The sequence below is a fragment of the Ruditapes philippinarum genome, unplaced genomic scaffold, assembly GCF_026571515.1.
Source record: "Ruditapes philippinarum isolate M1 unplaced genomic scaffold, ASM2657151v2 ctg10482_1_1_1_1, whole genome shotgun sequence".
Classification (NCBI taxonomy): domain Eukaryota; kingdom Metazoa; phylum Mollusca; class Bivalvia; order Venerida; family Veneridae; genus Ruditapes; species Ruditapes philippinarum.
Window position 1 is genome coordinate 1,078 of NW_026864670.1, and position 23,881 is coordinate 24,958.

At 33.1% G+C, this 23,881-nt stretch overlaps 1 protein-coding gene and 2 non-coding genes across 3 annotated transcripts; 2 read left to right on the forward strand and 1 right to left on the reverse strand.

Annotated features, from left to right (window-relative positions):
- Positions 1 to 6,241: 6,241 nt before the first annotated feature.
- Positions 6,242 to 6,313, forward strand: Trnap-cgg (transfer RNA proline (anticodon CGG)). The gene has a single exon. It is a non-coding gene; the product is annotated as a tRNA-Pro (tRNA).
- A 358-nt stretch (positions 6,314 to 6,671) lies between these two features.
- LOC132726441 (U4 spliceosomal RNA) lies at positions 6,672 to 6,816 on the forward strand. Its single transcript, XR_009625195.1, has one exon. It is a non-coding gene; the product is annotated as a U4 spliceosomal RNA (small nuclear RNA).
- Positions 6,817 to 13,742: 6,926 nt separating this feature from the next.
- Positions 13,743 to 20,248, reverse strand: LOC132726438 (uncharacterized). Its single transcript, XM_060711755.1, has 8 exons — positions 20,130 to 20,248; positions 19,810 to 19,966; positions 19,428 to 19,611; positions 17,655 to 19,294; positions 16,531 to 17,463; positions 15,931 to 16,269; positions 14,391 to 14,930; positions 13,743 to 14,128 (listed from the first exon to the last, which is right to left on the reverse strand). Exons 4-5 carry the CDS (start codon positions 19,228 to 19,230, stop codon positions 16,859 to 16,861), a joined length of 2,181 nt encoding a protein of 726 aa, XP_060567738.1. The 5' UTR covers positions 19,231 to 19,294; positions 19,428 to 19,611; positions 19,810 to 19,966; positions 20,130 to 20,248; the 3' UTR covers positions 13,743 to 14,128; positions 14,391 to 14,930; positions 15,931 to 16,269; positions 16,531 to 16,858.
- Between the last annotated feature and the right edge of the window lie 3,633 nt (positions 20,249 to 23,881).

Below are 23,881 nucleotides of genomic sequence, written 5' to 3' on the forward strand. Positions count from 1 at the left end.
ATTAATACAAACCCTTAACAAGGCCGGGGCCCTCTTTCCCCAAAAGAGTACTTTTTTGCGTAAAAGAAAATTTTCTTTTTTTAATGGCGTCTTGCTTTTGTTGTGCTTTAAAGAAAACATCTTAAAATTTTTATTGCGAAAAGGGTTTACAAAAAACCCGGGAAAAACATTTTCTTATTTCGTTTTAAAAATTTTCTGTTTTTTTGGGATTTTAAAATTAACATTTTTTGGGGGGATAAGTTTTTTTTTAAATCATAAATTTTTTCCCAACCCCCCGGTATGCCCCTGGCTGATATTTCCCCAGAGGGGTTGTTTTTAAATTTTTCCCTTCAGTGTATGCCTTTAAATTATTGTTTCATGAAATTGTGGGAACTTTTGGGTTTTTTTTTTTTTTTTCTTTCCTGGGGAAAATCATCCTTTTATAAACATAATTCTTTTTTCTTTTCAATTCATCCCTCAAAACTCTATTTCCGACGCCTAGTTTCCCCTTCCCCCACAATTATTTAAAAAATTTAAGGCATTTTTAATTAAATTTTCTTTAATTTTCCCTTTGTTTTCTATGATTTGGCCCATTTTTTAAAATTTTTTTAAAATTTCACTTTCCCTTCGTGCTTTGCCCCTTTTCCCTGTTTCCCGTTTTTTTTTTGTTTCCTGTTCGACTCCTTGCCGGTGTGTTGCTTGTTTGTTATGGGGTGCATTCATTGTATGGCCCCCTTCCTTATTGATCTTGTGTTTCTTATCATATTCCCTGTTTTTGTATTGTCTTATAACATTAGCATGCGAATTTTAATCATAAATAAATGAACTATTCTATTATGCGTATCTGTTTCAATCCATCCCGCAAACAAATAAGGAGACAAAATATCGTCTGCTTTGAATATAAGTTATAGGGATAAAATGATATTATGTCACTAGTCTAAATAAATGTAAGAAAGATAAGTACAATATAAGCCCAACAGAGCTATTTATGCCTCAAGCGTTCCAGTATAGATGCAAAAAGGAATAGACAGATAGGCTATATTTATCTCAAAACCCCTGATTTAGTTGACAAATCACAATTGACATTAATTGACCAATTATGGTCTCAATTTTAGATAATGTTCTTTTAAAGAGTATGTGAGAATAATAAATTCCAATCTTTGTCACAGTGGCAGATATTCAAGTACGCGCCATCTTCTTTATTGTCCATTTAGAGGGAAATCTGTAATGATTCCCAATTATGCTATTATTTTGTTTCTGCGGTAACCATGTCTGGGAAGTTTCAAATTATCTTTGCTATTGAACATACAATGTATAATAATTTGTAAATAAACCATACCTATTTCGCGCATAAATAATTTGTAATCACCACTGTTTCAAGCCTTGAACCCTCTAATTGTGAATGTAATTTAACAAATATAAAGAAATTTAATACATTGACAAAATACAGACTCCATTTTTTACTTATTTATATGCATTTTTAAACAATGCTCCTTGTTGCTCATGACTAGTTTAGTAGCAAGACCATCTGCGTTAATGGCTCACACAAGATTGCAATTTGTGATGTAAAACAGACAGTTTTCATAACTTCCCGATGGAACACAGTTAAACATTTTTATACAAATTATTTTTTATACAGAAGTGTCATTCATGTGTATAGTTTAAATGAGTCTTATTTTACCTCTGTTATTGTGAATTACTCGCTTTTTCAGGAAAAACAATAATATGTTCGCTTGAGAATAAGTATTACATTAATATGGCAGATATATCTTTACGACACAAGTACTTTGATAATTTTCATGTGTCAAAATCCATTTGCTATTTCAGTTAGACTTTGTCGTCTATGATTGATGGTGGCTATTTTAAATACAATAAAGTGTGTCCTTGGTAAAAGTGCAAACATTTTATTTTGTTTTTCTTTTAGTACCAAATCCAGACTAAAATGACTATTAAAAGATCAACTTGGTTTAAAGAACTATTTTTTCTACATTATTTCTTGGCTGTACTTAATTCGTATCATCGTAATAATGGTAACAGCAATCGACCATTTGGAAATGAATAATATGGTTTATTTGTTAATATGTTTAGATAACGATCCAGTTTAAATTGTTTAAAACATGTCGTTTTGATATTGTTTGATTCATTATAATTCTAAAAATAAAAAAGAAGAAATGATATGAATGAATATAATTATTTTTTACAGTAGTTTCTGTTTTATAATAATGATATATTTATTTGCAGTTTGTTAGACGATATAAATGGCATACCTTAAGGAGTAGATTATTACAAATAATTTAAAGGCATGTGATGGCTTAAGTTGTTGAATGTTGAATTCTGCTTAAGGGGGAAGGGCGTGGAGGGGTTTTGTTTGACTATTCCATAACAGGCTCAATCAAACCGGCCTTGAAATTTTTAAATTTTGTCGGTTGGGTTTTTTTTGGGGGATTTCTTATTTTCTCTATTTTATCGCACATCAGGTTTTTTGTGGTTGGAGGCCGGTCGCCCCGTCATTAAAATCGGGGATGTTATTTTCCACCCTTAAAAGATCGTTCAGCCGCCCTAATTTTGTGTTGTGGTTTTTAGTTTTTTCATTGGGATTTTTCTTGTTGGGGTTTCCAGTATTCCAAATTTGAAATGTTAAATCCCCCTTGGTTTCCGTTTTAATTGGCCTGGTTCTTAGGCCCCTTTCTTCCTAATAAATGCCGGAAAGGGCAGGGGTTTCCCACCGTAAGGGGAAAATTCTGAAAACCCTTTTTGGAAAGGGTTTTTTGATAACCCCCATATGACCATCCCCGGTGGGTTTTTAAAAAATTTTTTTTTAAGTTTGTTTTAAATTTTGAAATTTTGCTTAAGCCGGGGCTAGGGGGGGTAGACGGGAGTTTTCACTTACAGTTTTTCCTGAACGGGTCAATCAAACAGGAAAAATTTTTAATTTTGTCTGTTGGGGCTTCTTTGGGATTCTTATTTTTTTTCTTTTTTTTCCCTTTTGATTTAAGTTGAAAATTTTCTTATTGGCAAGTCAATTTTGGATTGCTGAGATCTTTAAAGATTGAAAGGTAAAAACTATGGACGTAACAACAAAATTTTTTATTTGTTTTTTTAATTAACCCTTTTTTGTTTTTTCTTGGAAAGCTTTTTCTTTTTTTTTTATTTTCATCTGTTTTTCTTTTTATAAAGGTAAAAAATAAGTGGGTTTAAAAAATGATGAATCTTTTCCCTTAAAAAAATTCGGTAAAACATTTTTCTTTCTACTAGACAAAAAAAAATGTAAAAATATTTAAAATAACAGTTTTATCAATTTTTAAAAAAAAATAAATGACATCCATTTAGTCACTTTTCAAGTATTCCTTCTAAGTAAAAGAATCACATAAAGTGAGGACACTTCTTTTCAAATAAGTAGAAGATGCATGGAAAAAGAGGATATAAATTGACAAGTAAGTAAAGGAAGCAAGAAAAGTGACGAAACAAAAAATCTTAAAGTAAAAGGATATAATTGGAAACCACACAAAGAAAAAAACGTAATACAAAGGTATGTACAGCTACGATTTTTAGTGCACATATACCGAAACATTGCTGATTGCAAAACATTATCGGGCATGATTCAATATACTATACAAAGTATCTAGCCCGGGGTTCTATATTACGATACTTAACGTTAACCAGAAAGTATTTAAATATAAAACAATACGTGAAAAATATTTTTCTTCTATTCTTTTCTACTGTTTGTCAAAAAGTTATTTCTGAAGATCCAATTTAAATGTCATCTTTTCTCAACTATTTCAATTGTCTGCCAATTTGTGTGATTTCAGGGGAGAATACAACGGTATCAAGATAAGCCTTATTTGATTTATATCGCACAAGTTTATGATTTATACTGAAATATGACCATAGTTATCTCTTTTTGCATAATTAACGATAACCTTTGGTTTGACTTAAAATTTGACAAAAATTAGACGTGATCCTGACACATTCGAAGCTACGATCCCTTGTTTGAGATTTTGACAATTTAATCATTATCTAGGACAATTAAGCATTTATTTGTGGACAAATGTTGCTCTTTATCATATTGTAATCGATTTATATCGCACAAGTTTATGATTTGTGAGATCACGTGAAATTTGTTTTCAGTAACATTGTGTCACCTACCGTTAAGGCCGCATCCATGACTTAAAAGGTACTTGTAAATGTTTCAACATCTTTCAATATTTGATGATAAGCACACACCATGTGACATGTACTAATAATAAGGGTACATACTTTTTTATGCAGCTCTGGTACTTTTCCCGTTATTGCTTGCGAGAACTTTGAGCCACAATTTTTACCGCAATTTAGCATCATAATATATTGCCTTGCATTAAAACATTTTCTGGCAAGCATAACAGTAATGAAGTTTGTACAAGAGCTACAAAAAAACACCCTCTTAAAATGAATAGTCATGATTAAGTTTTAGACATAAGGCTCGTTGGTCCATGGGTATGATTTTGGCTTCGGGTGCGAGAGGTCCCGGGTTCAATTCCCGGACGAGCCCAACTTTTTTGTTATTCATATGCATCAATAACATATTGAAACATTTATACATTAATAAGAAATAAAAAATATCAACATATTAAGATCACTAATAACAATTGAATTTAGTTTAATATTATTTATGTTTAAGTTGTTATTATTTTTTACATTATTGCATTTACCCCAAAGTCATAAACGTATATTAAATATCCAAAACTCATAATTACAGATGTGAAGTCAATTAAATAACTCGCCGTCAACCACTTACAAAACAGACATCGTTATTTGGTAAAAGATATAACTGTTTTTCCCTCTTATATATTAAATAAATATTGAAAGGGTTTATTTATATAGGATATTCCAAACAACTGATATAATGTTTGGTACAAATCGTCTACATTGTATTGTTTTATGATAAAATCAAAATTTGGAAGACAACGAATACTCCCGAGTACTGAACTAAGAAAAAAACAACAGTTATTCAATGTCACAACACATACGTGTACAAACAAGAAATAGGTAGAAATCACATTTTACTTTATCATAACATACGAATAAAGATATAAATTTCTGAAATCATTGAAAATTTGGTTGAATATCAAAACTAATTTAAACCTGAATAATTGTCATATCTAAGCACTATTTAGGTTTACGTTTAGCAACGAATGTTAAAAATATTTTTCTTCTATTCTTTTCTACTGGTTGTCAAAAAGCTATTTCTGAAGATCCAATTTCAATGTTATCTTTTCTCAACTATTTCAATTGTCTGCCAATTTGTGTGATTTCAGAGGAGAATACAACGGTATCAAGGTAAGCCTCGAAAATGCAAGTATGGAAGGATAGATGTGTTAATCTTTTAATTAAGTTGTGGAAATTTTCAAACAGCTAAGTTGCTATAACATTCAAGCTATATGAACAGTCCATGTACCAGAATATTGGATTATAACTTATTTCAATTGGCTGTATAAAAACGATTTATGGAGATAGTAGTAAAATATGAAGATTTTATTAAATGTTTTCTTACCAGGAATGTTTTCCTTATTCACAAAATTAAATTTATTTATTTATTGACAGATGCTATGCGATTTCATGTCACAGTTTTCAGAAAAGTATCATCAACATTAATTGCTCTCACATACAGTCACAGAAAATGTAAATACCGTGATATCATAGAACCCGTGATATAATAGGAACTGGGTTTATACTGAAATATGACCATAGTTATCTCTTTTTGCCTAATTAACGATTAGCTTTGGTTTGACTTAAAATTTGACAAAAAATGGACGTGATCCCGACACATTCGAAGCTACGATCCCTTGTTTGAGATTTTTACAATATAATCATTATCTAGGACAATTAAACATTTATTTTTGGACAAATGTTGCTCTTTATCATATTTTAATCGATTTATATCGCACAAGTTAATAATTTGTGAGATCACGTGAAATTTGTTTTCAGTAACATTGTCTCATCTACCGCTAATGGCCGCGTCCATGACTTAAAAGGTACTTGTAAATGTTTCAACATCTTTCAATATTTGATGATAAACACACACCATGTGATATGTGCTAATAATAAGGGTACATATTTTTATGCAGCTCTGGTACCTTTCCTGTTATGCTTGCAGAAATTTGAGCCACAATGTAACCGCATATGTACCTCAAAATATTGTTGCAAAATAATTTCTGCAAGCATACAGTAATAAAAATGTACAAGAGCTACAAAACACCCTCTCAAAATGATGATCATGACATAAGGCTCGTTGGTCTAGGGGTATGATTCTCGCTTCGGGTGCGAGAGGTCCCGGGTTCAATTCCCGGACGAGCCCAACTTTTTTGGTATTCGTATGCATCAATAATATAAAACTTAAATACATTAATAAGAAATAAAAATGTCATCATATTAAGATCACTATTAAATTGAATTCGCCGTCAACAACTTACAAAACAGTCATCGTTATTTTGTAATTTATATAACTGTTTTTCCCTCTTATATATTAAATAAATGTCACAGCACATACGTGTATAAGTAGGTAGAAATCACACTTTACTTTATCATAACATAATAGTACAGATATAAATTTCTCAAATAATTGAAAAAAATTTGGTTGAATATCAAAATTAATATAAACCTGAATAATTGTCATATCTAAGCACTATTTAGGTTTACGTTTAGCAAAGTATGTTAGATTTGTGTGGTGGAGGTTCCATAGTAAATGAGGATCAACCGAGGCATGGTAATTGCTAGTTGAAAACTTTACCCAATACCCCACGTGGACGCCCTTACACATGGGTGGCGTGCGCAATTTATATTATGAACTTTCCAACGGAACTGACACAATAAACGAGTTAATGAAAGTAAAGTACGAGGGGGATATAAGCTATCTATTTCTACACAAGTGATTAGTCAAATCTTTCAAAGCATCCACTTGGTATAGTTTGTTTGTTACTTTGATGTTTGTATTTTATTTGGGGGGGGGGGGGTATGGTATAAAAAAAGACTTTGACGACAGGATGACGAGATTCTAAGCAACGAACTCTCATGGAGTTTTCGATATATGCTTTAACCTAAGATCATGTTGTGCACGATAAAGGATATTGTTGGGAAAGGATATTGTTGGGATGTGCTAAAGTTCACTAAGGTACGTACGTGTTTAGTCTATATCTTTCGAAATACATGTAGAAGACATATTCCCCAAAAACATTGTGACTTTGTTTGAAATGACAAAAACTTTAAATAACTACGATAGTATCAAATTAAAAAAATATATAAAATGAGATTAAACATTGACACTCTTGTATACAATCAAATGCAATGACACAGGCAAAAAATATTTTTAATTGCGTGGGAGGCTGTTTTAAATAGGCATTTAGATCTTTTTTTTATAAAAAAAACTAATGCATTACAATCGCACCAGAGAAACTCTGTTTGTAATGAAATTTATTGACAAACTCAAAATTGTGAGCAATAAGCTTGATTACGCATTGTAAGTAAGCAACTTGGTCAATTAAACATACACACACATCTATGCATTGTCTTTCTTGTCAAATGAATCGTTAATATTAAGTTGTACCTTGATGGTTTTTATTTCAAAGCAACTTAGTTTTTTACAACTATTTTCACATACTGCATCGACATTGTCCTGCAAACATGTCATTATTTACAGTTAAAAATTATTGTCATATTCTACAACAGATTTACCGACAGTATAAAAGTAGTACTTTATAAAATCATCTGAAAACAGTCACTTCGACGTAATATATATAATACCAAACAAGATATTTTTGCCCTTGGCACGGTTTCTAGGTGAATAATTCTTCTGTAATTCAATGTTTTCAGAAAAATTGTCTATCTAAATTTATTGCTAGTAAGAGATTAAACACCACGTTTCTCAGGATATAATTTGCACTGACAAAATAATAGGATTACGAACTTTCTAAAATAGAAACATAATATAATTTTCTCTGAATTATTTATTGGTCTATTGTAATTCAAGGATTAAGAGTTGATACGAGTGAGGAGTGAATGTGGCATCGGGAGATATAGTAATTTTATTACAATATTGTAAATGCAAGGTTGTCGAATTGATATCCCCCGGCGAATGATTCAAAACACTTAACTGTAGCTTTTGTATTTTGTACCACATAACATAAATGTTATATTCAAATGTAAAATTACTATTTTTATGTACTAAATCACTTTTAAATGGCATTTTTCTGTTGATGATAAAATACAATTTCAGATTTATGCCCCCTCTGTTAATCTATGAAGTTTCAAGTAACAATATTTATTTCTTTATCCTAAAACAAATTAATGTGAAAAATTACAATTGACAATAACACATGAACGCCAAAATCATATAAAAGAGTGTTATGCCTCGTAAAAGGATGATATTTATTTCAGGTGTTTAAAATTTGCAACTGAAAATAACAAGGGGAACAACTCGAAATAATATTTTGATAGATACTTTTCTGTCGTTATCGCCACTGATTCTTGGACATTTTAGACAACAAACATTTCTGATTAAAGTAGTTCCTTCGTTCAAAATGACAAAATATACAAATTTCATTTTTTTTATGTATAGTCATGTCTGACGTCAAAATTAGTAGAAAAGTATCACAATTAAAACACAAATATTATAAATGGTATGGTAACTGGTTTCTGCCATTTCGAATTCGTGTCTTCGTGTCTTTGCCCCTCGACAGTCGAAGGCAAATACATGATAATATGCTCACTTATCGTTCTCTTCGACATTTCAGGGCGGCAATACGAAGACACGATACATTGTCTATGAAATAACGATATTTTCATAGGTGAAGACACAAGATCTGCATAATTATCGTGTCGGCGGCTAGAAATCTTCATATCGACGACGTATATTTGTCTTGTCGCCTCAAAATACGAAAGGTGAAAACACGGTAATTGGCCAATTTATCTTGTTTCGACTTTCGGGGCGATGACACAACGACGCGAAGACTCGATAAATTGGCCATTTATCTTGTCTTCGACTTTCGGGGCCGTACTTGTTGAAGATTTATTTTTTGAGAAGTTATAGGACAGTAATAAACATTTGTATCATAAGAACATTTCAATTGGGTAAAAAGTAAAGTGGTGACGCGTACGGTGTGTGTATATTTCAACCTATGAATCGTAGAATTGTGGGATAAAGTTATAAAGTCATATAGACTACTTAATATATAGTCATAACATGTTTCTTCGTGGGATACCAGCACTGGTTAGTTCCACGAATTGTACTCGGACATTTTGTTGTAGAATCTTTCATTCATTTGTAACAAACAAAATATCCAAAAGCTGTTTTAATACTGACAAGTTTTATAAGTAAGTTATTTAAGAGAGCACCGAAGTAACACAATAATATTAAATCAAAGAGAATATCCACACAATGCTTTGGTCAGAATAATTCCGGTCGTCAGATATGCCGTCGAGATTATACAAAAACTTATAACGAATAAATACAAATTAATAGGATGTAACAACACACATGTTTTTTTTAACACATTAAAACAGATATGTGTGAAAATTCGATTTAAAAACATCACATTTATAATACTGCACGTTTGTAACGTCGATATTCATGGATAAACTGTGAAGTTTGAATGACTGCTATTTTAAATATTGGTCGACTCCAATGGTACATATGTTTTCCATGATTGCGATTTTTCCCGTCATACTTGCAATGATGAAAATAGGCGGTAAAATCGTGGAACAATTTCTGGCATCATATCTGGAAAAATACGAAAGGTACATTAAAAGTTGTGACTTATACGTAAACGTGAACAATAATGTATACGTTCAAACAATATATATAAGGTTAAGAAAGAAATACTTACCTTTTAAATTTGATCCTCTGTTGGGTGCTTGATGGAAACAGTCTGCGATTTAGACATCTTTGTTTAACTTAACTTACAGTTAAAACAAATATTATTAGAGCTTTAACCTTTTTATTCCGCAAGTGTAAAGAAATTACTTTGTAGCATACGGTCATTTTGAAGCACACGTATAATATCGTATACACTGAAAGTATATATATGCTATACTTTATATGTACCCCTCCAGTCAGAAAAACAAATAAACTGCGGTTATCGATACAGAAAGTTTATAATATAGTTGGTCGTCCGAACGTGTACTTGACTTGACACGGTATAATCTATCTGTGTGTATTTGAATTTATTTATACACGGCCCGGTTGCCCTTATAGTGGGCGATTCCTTCACAAGACTATTAGTATTTTTATATTTTGAAGATAGTGCAAGATGATGCCTCAATTCCAGAAGCTTCCTCTGGTTTTTTAAAGTGCCAAGTGTTTAACACTCATACACGGGACCTCGATTCAAAGTCTCATCAGTAATTTAGTTGGCCAGCCCGGGAATCGAACCCACAATCTCGAGATTAAAAGTATCGCGCCCTAACCGATTGAGCTATGCGTGCAGGCATTATCTGTCTTGTTTCTAGCGTTCGATGGTAGGATACTACATCATCCCGCATCAAAATGCTCTCTATGCAGGACAACTTAAAACGTCTTTTAGAAATATATTGAGTACTAAAGACAATCGTACACTGCATGAATTTTTGATGTTCTAACGATTTCATAGAATAACAACATATTCTTCGATTCGGGATGACGACGGGATGTGTACAAAAAGCAAACATAAAAAATAAAATAGTAAAAAAAAACAATCTAATTTAGAGCTTTTTGCTTTAAACAACTTAAAACAAAATGTGTTTTAGTAATTCAAATGTATTTATTTCTAAGGGTTAATTTAACAAGTCAAGTCAAGTCAAATATTTTATTGGCAAAAACAAATACATGTTCATCGCCAAATTACCGTGGCGGTTATAACATATTTACATAACATAAGAAAAGTATGGTAAGCAGTTAACATAACTACTACAAAATATCAAAATGTCAGTATGAGTCACAGAAGATCACCTTTAAAGATTAACCTTAAATAAATTAATCAAAGAAATTAAGAAATTTGGTTTGCTTTTAATTATTATATATAAAACACGATTATCATTACAAATTTATTTTTATCCCTTTTTTCATATAGACCGAGACGAAGTTTTTTTTATACAAATTATCTCACGTCAATACTTAAAGTACGTGCATGCCAGTCGGTTCATGGTTAAGGTCAGACACTCTCGCATTTGTTTTCCCATAGACTTACAATATGAGAAATGGTCCCTAATCCTACCATATAATTGAATTGTCGTGCTGAAAAGGTGATCTTTTTAGCAGAATGGAATGCCTGATACACAAAAATTCCCTTATTATAGATAAGGGTAGCAAACCAATGTTTTTTCGCAAAATGACTCCAATGAGGATTAGCCCCCTTTTCATTCATTGAAATTTTGTGCTTATCACAGGACTAACATACAGTTTTTATAAATTCAATATCCAAGTATCATAGAGACTTATGTGTTACTTCATTATCTTAAGAAAACAAAATATAATTAGTTTATAAATTAGTTTTAATACTTCATGTACTTAAATACATTCCAATTTTATATAATCACATTATGTAACATTGAATCATACGGTTTTCCCTGTCCTTTTTATCGACAAGTAAACATGGATGTATACTGTATAATGTACAAGTAGTCCTATTGGAATATTTAAGTGCGTATTTTCTCATTTTAGAGCTTATGGTACCTTTTTGGAGGCAGTACACAGTTTCAGTGCTGTAGTTTCAAATTGGTCAGGGTCAAATCTACAAATAACTGAGAGTTTTGAAATTGAAGTGGATATTTGATCTTTTAAATATTAAAAGTATTATTAATTGTTTGCTGCGAAATAAATATAGATATGTTAATTTTGAAATGCATTTATTTCATTTTGTGATTACAGAATGTTTTGTTAGGTCTTGATTGTGACACAGTCGTCATTTGTTTGCCGCGAAGCCTTGATTACTGTGTTTCCCCCCTTATAAATGCTCTATTGAAAATGGTACAGTAATGGTCAAGTAAGAAATCGCCAGCCAAAACATTACATTATCATTTGTTATGCATAAAAATATACATCTAAGATAAGGCACAATCTTAGGAATTTCGTATGAAACTATTTATTGTTATGTGTTTAAAATCTATATTTGTCTATCTGTAATACAAGCACCAAGTGCATCCGAAATACTTGTGAAGATTGGTGTGGCAAAAACTAATTGAAGCATATATAAATTAACAACACAAAAATTTCTATAAAAGATGTTTATTTTGTTATAATGAATGCAATATACATGTATACACAAGCTAAACATTAACGAAATATGACGTCTAAATTAAGAGTCTTAACGCTATTCAATTGTAAAGATTTAAATGCAGTTATGATATCGATGATACTTTTAAAGATAGGTTTCCTGCATTTGTAAATATATATATGTTTTAAAAAGTCGTTATATGTGACATGTTAATCAATTAAAGTGACATTACGCCTATCAAAAAGTGGGCGAGTGTTCAGATAAAATAGAATATACTTAACATGTGGTGATATTTGTTTTTAGTTTCATAATATACGTGACCCGTGTAGTCAAAAACCCTGTTGACCCTCATAAATTTCTTCGGAAATTATCGATAATGTTCAATTTACAAAAAGTGTTGGACAGTATTTTATTATATTTTAGGAAGTATTCAGTATACAGAAATTATTTCATACAGTTCCGATATGTACAACATGGTATAATACAAGATTGAAAAAGAAGTCAAAGATTTATGTTAATGTTTTCCTGTGAATAGCAAAGTAAAGCATAATGTGCAGTAAGAACACGTATTAGTACTCTAGCTACTAATATGAAATAATTATACTTATAATGAGTAATAATAATAAAAAATAATAAAATTAAAAATATCATAATAACTGTTAATTTAAACAATTTTTATTTATAATGCATACATTAACATAATAACGTACATAAAATAAAATTTACGGATTCAGTAGGAAGCTTGTAAATCTTTTTCTTTTCTTTTTTTTTTTTTTTTTTTTTTTTTGAAAACTCTCTGTAATCAGTATTTAATAAATTTTAAATACATGGTAACAAAATAGAAATATCTAAACTAAACATACATATCTCATATCGACTTGTTCTTGCTTTTTTACGTATACATACTATGTTATGCAATCATATTGAATCAAATCAAGTCAGTCTTTTGTTATACACAACGAATTTATCTTAGCTTAATAGTGAAACAAAAATGAGCATATGAAACAAAAATGAGCATACTATCAGTTTAAATAAAGCATTTAAAGAACACAGAATACAATTCAAGGCTCAGTGTGTCAAAAATGATTTCAAAATATTCTGAATTATCTCCTAATGATAATAAACCTTTAAAAATAAAATAAGAACACATTAGTATAAAAACTCCGAGTAGTTACAAGTTTGAATATGATAAATAAACAGATATAATATTACAAACTTAAACCTATATCAAAGTAATTTAAAACACGCCTCTAGAGCTATTTTACAAAAGGGGAAATCCTAAACAGAACATGAATTGATCTGTATGCCGATGTCCTTTTTACTTTTTATTTTCAGTTTTTAAAATTTTGTGTGCTGTCATTCTTTTCTATATCTACATATTTGACAATAACTAGGACCTGAATCATGGTTTGCGTCCGATGTGTCTATATGGCAATTAGTACACTTATTATAGAGATGTAGTATATTGTATGGAAGTCAAAATACTATCTTGCGTTCATTTCACTACTTTTATGGCATATATTTACACATTCACAAGTGATAAGCGTCTTAGATGCTCTAAAACATTATTAAAAATGGGTTGCTATTCCAAAACTAGAAAAAAGAAATCGTTTCTAAAGCATAATGTGCCTTTAAAGGTCAAGCAAGCTTGTAAATAGTAGCATATGTAGCTCGTAGTCCAGTCTCATAGATACAGTCGATCGATACAAAGACTTCCTTCACTATAGGTGTAATGATCGTAGATCTAGGTATTGGCACATAAATGTTATCATCACTGATATAGTGTTTGTCGAGGACATCTGTATATCCTTTTCTCGTACCTATTGTAAGACTAAATGAAAACTGAATACTAGGTTCAATATTAAATACGTCAGCCCAACTTAAATGTAGTTTCTCAGCTCCATTTCTCGAAAATTTAGCTGAAATTCCTGAAAAATACAGGCAAATACCCAATAAATATTACCCTTAAATTGATCATTTGATAAACATTTATATATTAGAGTTTGAACTACAAAACTAAAGAATTTAAGGAAGTAGAAATTGCAATAACAATTACAATAAAATGATGATGTTATAAATGTAACAGTCAAAGTATTTTTTCAATTATAGTAAGTTATATTTTCGTAAAAATTTGATTTTTAAAATGATAGCCTTACAAACTAATAGAAGCGTAATGATTCTTTCAGTTACCTGATAATTTTGGAGGATACTTGGCAACAAAAAGTGAAGCATTTACAGAGTCGCTGATATATGACCCCTTGTTAATAGCTCTGACTTCTGCAATGACTTCCCCATTTATCAAATCAATATTTTCTAGTTTAACCATGTCTTTAATAGTTTTCTCCCATTCCTTAATGATAGCATGTTCATCTTGGTACACTCGGTATTCATAATGCACAATACCAGACAGGTCTGTAAATCCATTCCATTTAAACTGAAGGCACGAGTGATTTGACTGCACCGGCAAATTTAATACTGGACTAGTAAAATGTCTATTATCTTCCTCACTCAGTGGTATAAACGCCAATTTTGCACTTAATGTGTCGGATGGCTGTAGTGAAACAACCAGTGGCCCAAACACATCTTCAGTCGATAGCCAAGCATTATTAAAACACTTCAAATTTAGGAATACTTTTTGACCATGTGAAAAAATATGTTCATCCAATTCACATGATGTTTCTGTTTGTGCAATCCAGTTTGAATCAATATTCTGTAAACCTGGCATATGGCCTGAAATATAAATTTATCAGAAACTAGAAATGTGTCCGTAGGACACGGGTGCCCCCACCACGCCACTGTTCTGTCAATCGTTTTACTAAGTCAAGGGAAATAACTCTACAAATACTTGATAAATCCACAAGCGAAACTCCAGGTGCAAATCTAAATATGCTGAGCAACCTGCCCATAAGGTTTAATGACTATGTCAAATCCTTTTTGAGTAACTTGCGACACAAGTTGAAATTGCAAAAAAAATTCTAAGTGAAGGGCAATAACTCTAACAATAATAAAGAAATCCAGACGAAAATACCTGGTTCACAACTGCACATGCTGATCAATATTCCTATAAAGTTACATGACTCTAGGTCAAATACTTTTTGAGTTAGGTGCGACGCATGTTAAAAATTGCAAAATTTTACTAAGTCAAGGGCAATAATTCTGAAAATACTAAAAATATCCACACGAAAATACCCAGGTGCACAACTACATATGCTGATCAACATTCCTGTAACGTTTCATGACTCTAGGTCAAATACTTTTTGAGTTACATGCGACACAAGTTGAAAATTGCAAAATTTTACTAAGTCAAGGGCAATAACTCTGAAAATACTAAAAATATCCAGACGAAAATACCCAGGTGCACAACTACACATGCTGATCAACATTCCTGTAAAGTTTCATGACTCTAGGTCAAATCCTTTTTGAGTTACGTGCGACACAAAAGTGAACGGACGGACGCACGCACGGACAGACGGACGGACGGACAAGGGTAAATCTAAATGACCGCCACTAACGTGGGGGCACAAAAATGCCACTCGATTCTGTAGAGAGTAAAATGTAGATCTACATTAAAACACATTAGACAATTGTCTGTATTGAAAAAATGCTAAAGTCAAACATTCTTTAAGGAAAATATACTATCATGTAGTACAAAAAAGAACATTGACTTCACAAAATAGTTTTTAAAAAGAAACATTTAAAAATGTATATTAAATGTATGTACTATTACTACCTATTGAGCAATAGCAGATGCTAATTCCACTTTCGTCATCAACTACATCCATGACGCATGTACAATTGTTTTAGTTTCAACAATACCCGATACATTTTCTTCTACATATCGCAGGTTCCCAGACAGATGTTTAACAACAGGATTTGTGTGGTCAATGGTAAGAGGCTTTGACTTGAATACTGTCCTTTGTCCTGCCTTATTCTCAACAATGGCTGTGACATAGACATTGGTTCTGTGTTGAACGCTGGCTCGTATTAGATGCTTATGATTAAAATGATGCACTCGCGAAAGAGATTTAACCTGAAATCCTCCGGGTGTGGTTCCTGCTCCTATTTGAATCTATGTCAAATAATCCAATGATAAATAGTAAAATGTGCACTCAGCAAATTGCCCTACTGTTATAACTATTTTCATGCAAGATCAGAAATGCAGTACATTCAATACAAATCCACTTAAAAATCCTATCTAAAATGATTAAAGCATCAAAATAAATTAAAAAAATATTTTATATTTCTTGATAGGGAATTTTTATCGATATTCATAATTATGTAAATTCTCGTATTTGAATCTAGTTATAATAAAACAAAACATTGCACATACCTCACTTATAGGGCTCTCGTTATCTGTTACAAGCAACACTACTGCAGCCAGTGACCTAGAAATCTGTGTGAGTTTAATTGCTTCCTTAATGCTTTCAAAAGCCTTGATGCATTCATATAATGTCATGTTCAAAGCAAGATATTCTTTATTTGAATTTAGGTATTCGACGAAAATGGTTTGAGAAGCAGTTTTATGAGACAAGAAGGTATGCTCGAAGAGTAGTGTTTGATTATGATATTTCATAAGTGGAAGAAACGTGTGAAACTGATCTAAATGAAACACAAGTTTTGCTTCATCGCTTTTATCTAACGATAGATAGCCAACTACTTTATATAATGTGCTCAAGGAAGCATTGAAAGTTAAGTTCACTTTTATTATCAATGGCGTCTACCACTTCTGATACATGTTTGAAAGCGACATATGTCTGACAAATGTATGCTGTTGGGGGAGTATTATCAATCTTTATTCCATTTGATACCGCAACTATACTTTGATGTCCGACATTATCTAAAGATTTTACGAAACCATAATACTTGTGCCCATGTTTTAGCTCTAAATTTCTGAAAACGTGTCTCGTACTAAGTCCCGTGTTTGTAAAGTTTATATCTGCTTTAATAGTCGGTGTATCGCTAACTGCTACATAATAATTTCGCAATCCGGAAACCTTATCTTGAAAGCCATGCCAAGATAAGCCAATGGTTGAAGTTGAGGACTGGTATGGTGCGTTTCTATGACTAGGAGTGTTGTAAACAACACCACTGATCGGGTCGTCTATATCGACAATGAAACCATCAGATACAGCAAGTGAATGCAAATCTACGTTGTTATATGATGTGATTGTGAAGAAATACTTCGTTCCATGTGTCACTGACAGATTGCTGAATGTGAAACTTGAGTTTAAGCCCACATCTTGTCGTTGAATCGTATCGTCACCTAAAGTCATACAACAATATGGCAATGTAAAGTATGCCGAAAATTCAAAACAAATTCTTTTCATTATAAAATTAAATACCACTTATTTAAAACAATATTATCTAATCTAAAAATTTCACGAAATAAACTACTATTTATGTGTTATTTTTTTTTAAGTTTTGATGAATAAACAAAAGTAAAGAAGATCATACCAGAGGGATACGTCCCCATTGCTAGGAAATAATTTACAATAGTTCCCTGCTGTTCTGAGAAGACGCCATGCCAACATACTGTTATTGTATCCATCCAATCTATTATATCAAAATCCACATTGCATAACTCATTAGAATCAAGAACTGTACGGCCTCGTACCAAAGATGGAGGTGAATGATCAACAAGTATTGGAGCCGAATGAAACGTGGCATAATTGTCACTGGTAAGCCAAGCTCTTACATAAATTACATATTTTTCGCGTGCTATCAGAGATCTATTTACAGGTAGGCAGTGCACAACTTGTGACTGCAATCCTACGTCATTCCATGGAATTTCGTTCTTCAAATCAAATATTCCTTCCCCAAAATGATGGTACTGTAAACCCATACTCCATTCAAATCTTAATATGCTCGTGGTATTTCTTTTGCCATCAATAACTTTCCAACTTCCGGAGAGACAAGCAGAGGAAGCTGTGATATTAGTGGATTTCTCATTTAGTCCGTTAAAGACTTGAATTGCAGGAACATCCTCATCTTCCAACGGATTACCTATTTCTTCGCAAGTCGAGTTTGATTGTACCTCTACACATGGTTTGCCAATAATTGCACACGTGCAATCCTTATTACAGTAATGTATATCACAGGAGTGTTTTTCAAGTTCGAGGGTACCCCTTTGGTTTGTAACATCAGCTGTGGAAGAACTTGATAATACAAATACTGAAGCTCGTGCCAATGAACTTTTAAGCCCTACAGAGTTTTCTGCCCATATTGTTAAATACAACTTATCATCTCTTTCTAAATGGTCAGTTGTAAGAAATGTATATGAATGCTCAGTTTTACTATCTGACACATTAACATTGACGGTTGTCACACCATTTGTTATCTCGTTTCCGCTGTATGTTTTACTTATTGTGATAAAATATCTTTCAATTTCAGACTCCTGATCATGAAAACCGTACCATGAAAGTGTAATATTTGACTTCCATGCAGTCACGGAACCATTAAAATTTTCCCAATACATTGGTAGTTTGAAACCACCAAGATGCGGGGCTGTCGAATCTACAATAAGGTCATTGGTACTTTCAGAAATACAAAGACCAGCCATGTTACAGCCTGTTACGGTCACAAAATACGTATCACCATTATGAAGCCATGATCTACCATCCAAACTTATTTTAAAGTTGTTTTCGGCTCCGAGTTGTATATTTTCTACGGGAGTGTGACCCTCGTGGTGCGTGGCAAGAGAAACATAATGACGAACAATCGGGCTTTCTTCATCAATAAATTCCCACTGTATATGTAGAACAGACCTATCCCATTGACCTATTTTCCAGGGGTTATTATTTTCCTCTACAATAAAAAATGGTCTTGTCAAAACAAGAGGGGGTGTTTCATCGACAAAGAAGCTATCGGATGATTTTGTTACATTTAACGAAAGCTTATTAAAAGCAGTAACAGTTGCGAATACAGGAGTGTGAAGTGGTAGACTAAGCCCTGTTTTGATAATATTAGACCGCAATAAACAATTGGTGCGTTCTAAAATATCACAATTTTCTGGACTCGTTCCAATGCACATTTCATAGTGACCAATGCTAGATTCTGGGTCTTCAAATCCCGCCCATGTAACGTGTACTGATGACCTGCAAAAATATATAATTTATGCATATTTAACATTCATAAAAACTTTACTAGCTGTAAAACAAAACTAAAATGTACATGATACCAATAGTAACTGATGCACGTATTTTATCAATGATTCTTTGTATTACTTACGTATGTGACTGATATTTCTGGTGAAGCACGTCTGAACCAATCTGTACAGAACCTGGTGTTGGTGGTGAAATGTCAAGAGTAATACCATCAGATGCTCGGGCAATACAGAGCCCTGCGTCGTTACATGCCTCTACTGTTGTAAAATATTTTTCACCAATAGAAAATTCTCCATGCCACGTAGTATCTTTATCAATTGAAATAAAAATATTATTGAACTATTATACCGACAAAGTGGTGATTGATACATACGTTTATGTTTGGAGTTTATAATTTTCACATTAATATTAACACAATGTTTATAATATGTTTATAATATGTCATGTGTTCATCTCTCAAGTATGTCATTTTATTACAGTTTGAACATGATTTTATAATATCTTACATTCCAGAAGTCCGACATTCACAAACGGCTTAATGTTTTCCGAAAATGGCTTTGTCCCAAGAGCTACTCTATAAAAGGCTATTCCACTATGTGGATCGCTAAAACCATTCCAATGTACATTTATTTCCGTTATATCATATTGATAATCTTCGTCTATCTGTGATAATGAAACAATACATTTCAATGTGTCATCAAATGAAATTCACTGCATCTTTAAGAATAAAATTAATTAATTCTAATAAATGTGATAAAATTAAAGACTTAAACGTGGAGTAGAAATTAAGAAACTATGCATGATTTTTTTCAGTGTAATAATTTACCTGACTTCCGATTGGGCCTTCTAAAACATGGCCACCATTTGGAGGTGTTGTGTCGGCTATAGTTCGCAAATATGTAAACTCAGAGGATAATCCAGCTCGATTGATAGCCTAAGGAGAATAGAAACTGAATTTTAACTGGTAAATTACTAAATTAATAAATAAATAAATAAGACAACAATTTCTGGCGCAAACCAAGAGAAATATTTATATCAAAGTGCATAAATACAGATCCGAAATACATAAACGATCAATGGAAATATGCATGATAATGAAACATAATGAATAACAACAATTACCTGTACCTGTACAATTACCTGTAAGGACATAAACATACGCCTTGATAAATAAATAAATAAATAAGACAACAATTTCTGGCGCAAACCAAGAGAAATATTTATATCAAAGTGCGCATGCGTGAGGTGGATTTTCCGGGAAGTTTGTAAAAACTGAGGCCCGGCATGCAAATTATGTCAAATGAAATATGAGAAATTAGTTGTTATAATGAGATGATGAAATGGAATGATATAGGAATGATATGGGATAATGGATTGTATATCGGACTGTAAACAGACAAATACAAGAGATATATATACAAATACAAGGACAAAATGATACATAAAAACGATATTCAAAAACACGAATATCGACCACATGACATACTTCCCCACTTTGGGGAATGTCGCCCCGACATTCATAAAATATTAAAGAGGAAGAGCCTGAATCAACATTGCAAAAAGTAAGCTTAGACCATAAAGTAACTAAACTACTAGGTACTACATAACTAAATCTAAATACTGAAGGCAATTACAACCTGTGAGTAAATATATAATACCCGGGCAAAAATACCATAAACTCAAGCAAGTTCCACAAAAATACCGTATGCCGCGAATCGCGAAAAATATATGTCACGCGGAAACAAAATTTTAATTTATCAGTAGAACTGTGAATTCATTGAAGAGGTGCACTCTCAACAATAAATCCTTTATTTTTAAAGTACTGTAAAGTACATTTATAAATTATCAAGGTAAAATATATGGTACATGGTATAAAACATAAAACGAAACACATCAGGTACTGAACAACGCCTAACTTCAAAGTTGAGACACACCTATACTATAAAGAAAAGCATTAATCTAATTTCCAGTTGTCATTTAGCATCCATCCGGGTTTCTTTCTAGTACGCTTCTGCCTCTGTAAATTGTTGTTGTTCTCCTTAGATGGATTTCTCAGTGCAGGAATAACATATTTAGAACCTGTAATAGAATGAGATGTTTTATTTGGAACAGAATAAGAAGTTTGAGTTGTTGACGTGACATCTTGTTTGCTGTTTGATGTTCCTGTAAAAGAAGTTGACATACAATTGTTAGAATCATGTATTGTGGCAGAATTGCTTTGTGAAATATTTGATGAACTTGATGTAAGTGAGGTATTGGAATCTAATGGAGCTGTAATGGAAATATCAGAGGAGGGATTGGAGAACGAGTTCTGATCCGAATGTAAGTCAGAGGAAGCGGGCTTGTATAAGGACTCAGTTGTTTTGCACAAAGGCATCCCCATAAAGGGAAGTAAAAGGTTCCTGTGCAAAACCCTGGACCTGTCCTTGCTGTTTTCCTTCTTCACCTCATAGATGGGAATTCCAGAGGTGGGTTGGCTGAGAATGGTATAGACATCTTTCTCCCATCTATCGGCAAGTTTGGATTTTCCCCGAACACCTACATTTCGGACCAGTACTCGATCCCCGGGCTTCAATTCCGCTTCTCTCACACGGAGGTCATAGTACCGTTTATGTTTCTTGCCTTGTTTCTTGGCCTCTCGGAGTGCAACAGAATATGCAAATTTGAGTCTGTTCTGGAGACCGGAGACATAAGAATGGTCCTTGACAGGAGATTTGTCTGGTTCGATGCCAAGAAACGCATCTATGGCAAGCCTTGGGTGGCGACCAAACATGAGAAAGTGGGGAGAATAACCAGTAGAAGAATGGGGAGTAGAGTTATAGGCATGGACAAGAGCGGGAACATGAGACTTCCAATTGACCTTCTTGTCATCTTCCAGGGTCCCCAACATATTCAAGAGGGTTTCGTTAAAGCGCTCAGGCATCCCATTTCCCTGTGGATGATACGGAGTAGTCCTGGTCTTGTCAATATTGGCCAACTTGCACAACTCCCGGATAACTTCGCTTTCAAAATTTCGTCCTTGATCACTATGGAACCGACTAGGAAAACCATAGTGACAAACAAAATTTTCAAAGAGAAGTTTAGCGGTAGTATGTGCAGTTTGGTTCTTGGCAGGGATAGCCTGAGCAAAAACGAGTGAAGTGATCAGTAATGATCAAGATGTTTTCATAACCACCCCGAGACATCTCCAGAGAAAGAAAATCCATACAGACAATTTCCATTGGATAACTCGACTGAATAGGATTTAACTTAGCAGTCGTTTTATCCAATGACTTTCTCCGGATACATCTGGGGCAGTTTCGAACCCTGTGTTCGATATACTGCTCTAACTGAGGCCAAAAGAAACGTGAACGGAACAAGGAAATCGTTCTTGTACAACCTTGATGTCCTGCCTCATCATGCAAACCCTGGAAAGCTAAATCAAGCATATGCTCAGGGAGAACAAGCTGAGTAACAGGATAACCATTTGAAGTACCTTTACGATAAAGAATTGAATCCTTAAAGTAAAGGTTGCTCCATTCCTTCAGAAACGATCGAACCTTGGCCGTTTCATGTGACTTTTGGCGTTCAGTTAACCTATGACCAATTTCAAAGAGTTGAACTAAACGGGAAAGTGTTGGATCATCTTGCTGCTCCTTCTTCCATTCAATAGACTTAAGGCTGCTTCCGACTTCAATCTCGTCTCTGGGATTAAGAGAAAGAACAGTTTGGTTAAAAGAAATACATTCAACAGCTGGAAGTTGACCTGGACCTTCAGATTGAGAAAACAAAAGAGCCTTGACAGCATCTGAAAGGAGAATGTTAGAATCAGGAAGAGAAGAAGCTGAAGGAATTCTAGAAAGGGTATCGGCGTCGATGTTCTCTTTACCAGCTCTGTACCGCAAGTTGATGTCATACGCAGACAAGGAGGATAACCACCTGTGACTGGTAGCATCAAGCTTGGCAGATGAAAACACATAGGTAAGTGGGTTATTGTCTGTTCTAACTTCCACAGAATTACCATAGAGATAATCATGGAACTTATCACAGACAGACCACTTAAGAGCCAAGAACTCTAGTTTGTGAGCAGGATAATGTCTTTCTCCTGCTCTCAAACCCCTACTGGCATAGGAAATAACATGCTCCTTACCATCAGCACCAACCTGGTAAAGAACCGCTCCCAAACCGCTAGTACTGGCATCAACATTAAGAATGAATGGCTTATTGTAGTCAGCAAAAGCTAAGACTGGAGGAGAAGAAAGTTTATCTATCAAAGCACAAAAGGCATTCTGCTGATCTGGACCCCAATAGAAAGGAACTTTAGATTTCTTAGAAGAACTTTTGCAGGTGGAATACCAATAAGAAGGTCATTCAAAGGTTTGGCGATCTGTGCGTAGTCTTTAATGAACCTCCTGTAATAACCTGAGAAACCTAAAAAGCTACGCAACTCCTTAAGGCAAGTAGGTACAGGATATGTCTTGAGTGCTTCAATCTTCTCAGGATCTGTCTTCACACCATGAGCACTAACAATGTGACCCAAATACTGGATTTGCGGCTTAAAGAATTCACACTTGGACCCTTTAAGTTTAAGATTGTGCA

What these genes read in the sequence shown, in the direction of transcription:
- LOC132726438 (XM_060711755.1), bottom strand. Translation starts at nt 19,230, where the DNA reads ATGTGCATTGGAACGAGTCCAGAAAATTGTGATATTTTAGAACGCACC. An exon ending in AATGGGGACGTATCCCTCTG is followed by an intron (nt 17,464 to 17,654) that starts GTATGATCTTCT and finishes GTATGACTTTAG; the next exon opens with GTGACGATACGATTCAACGA.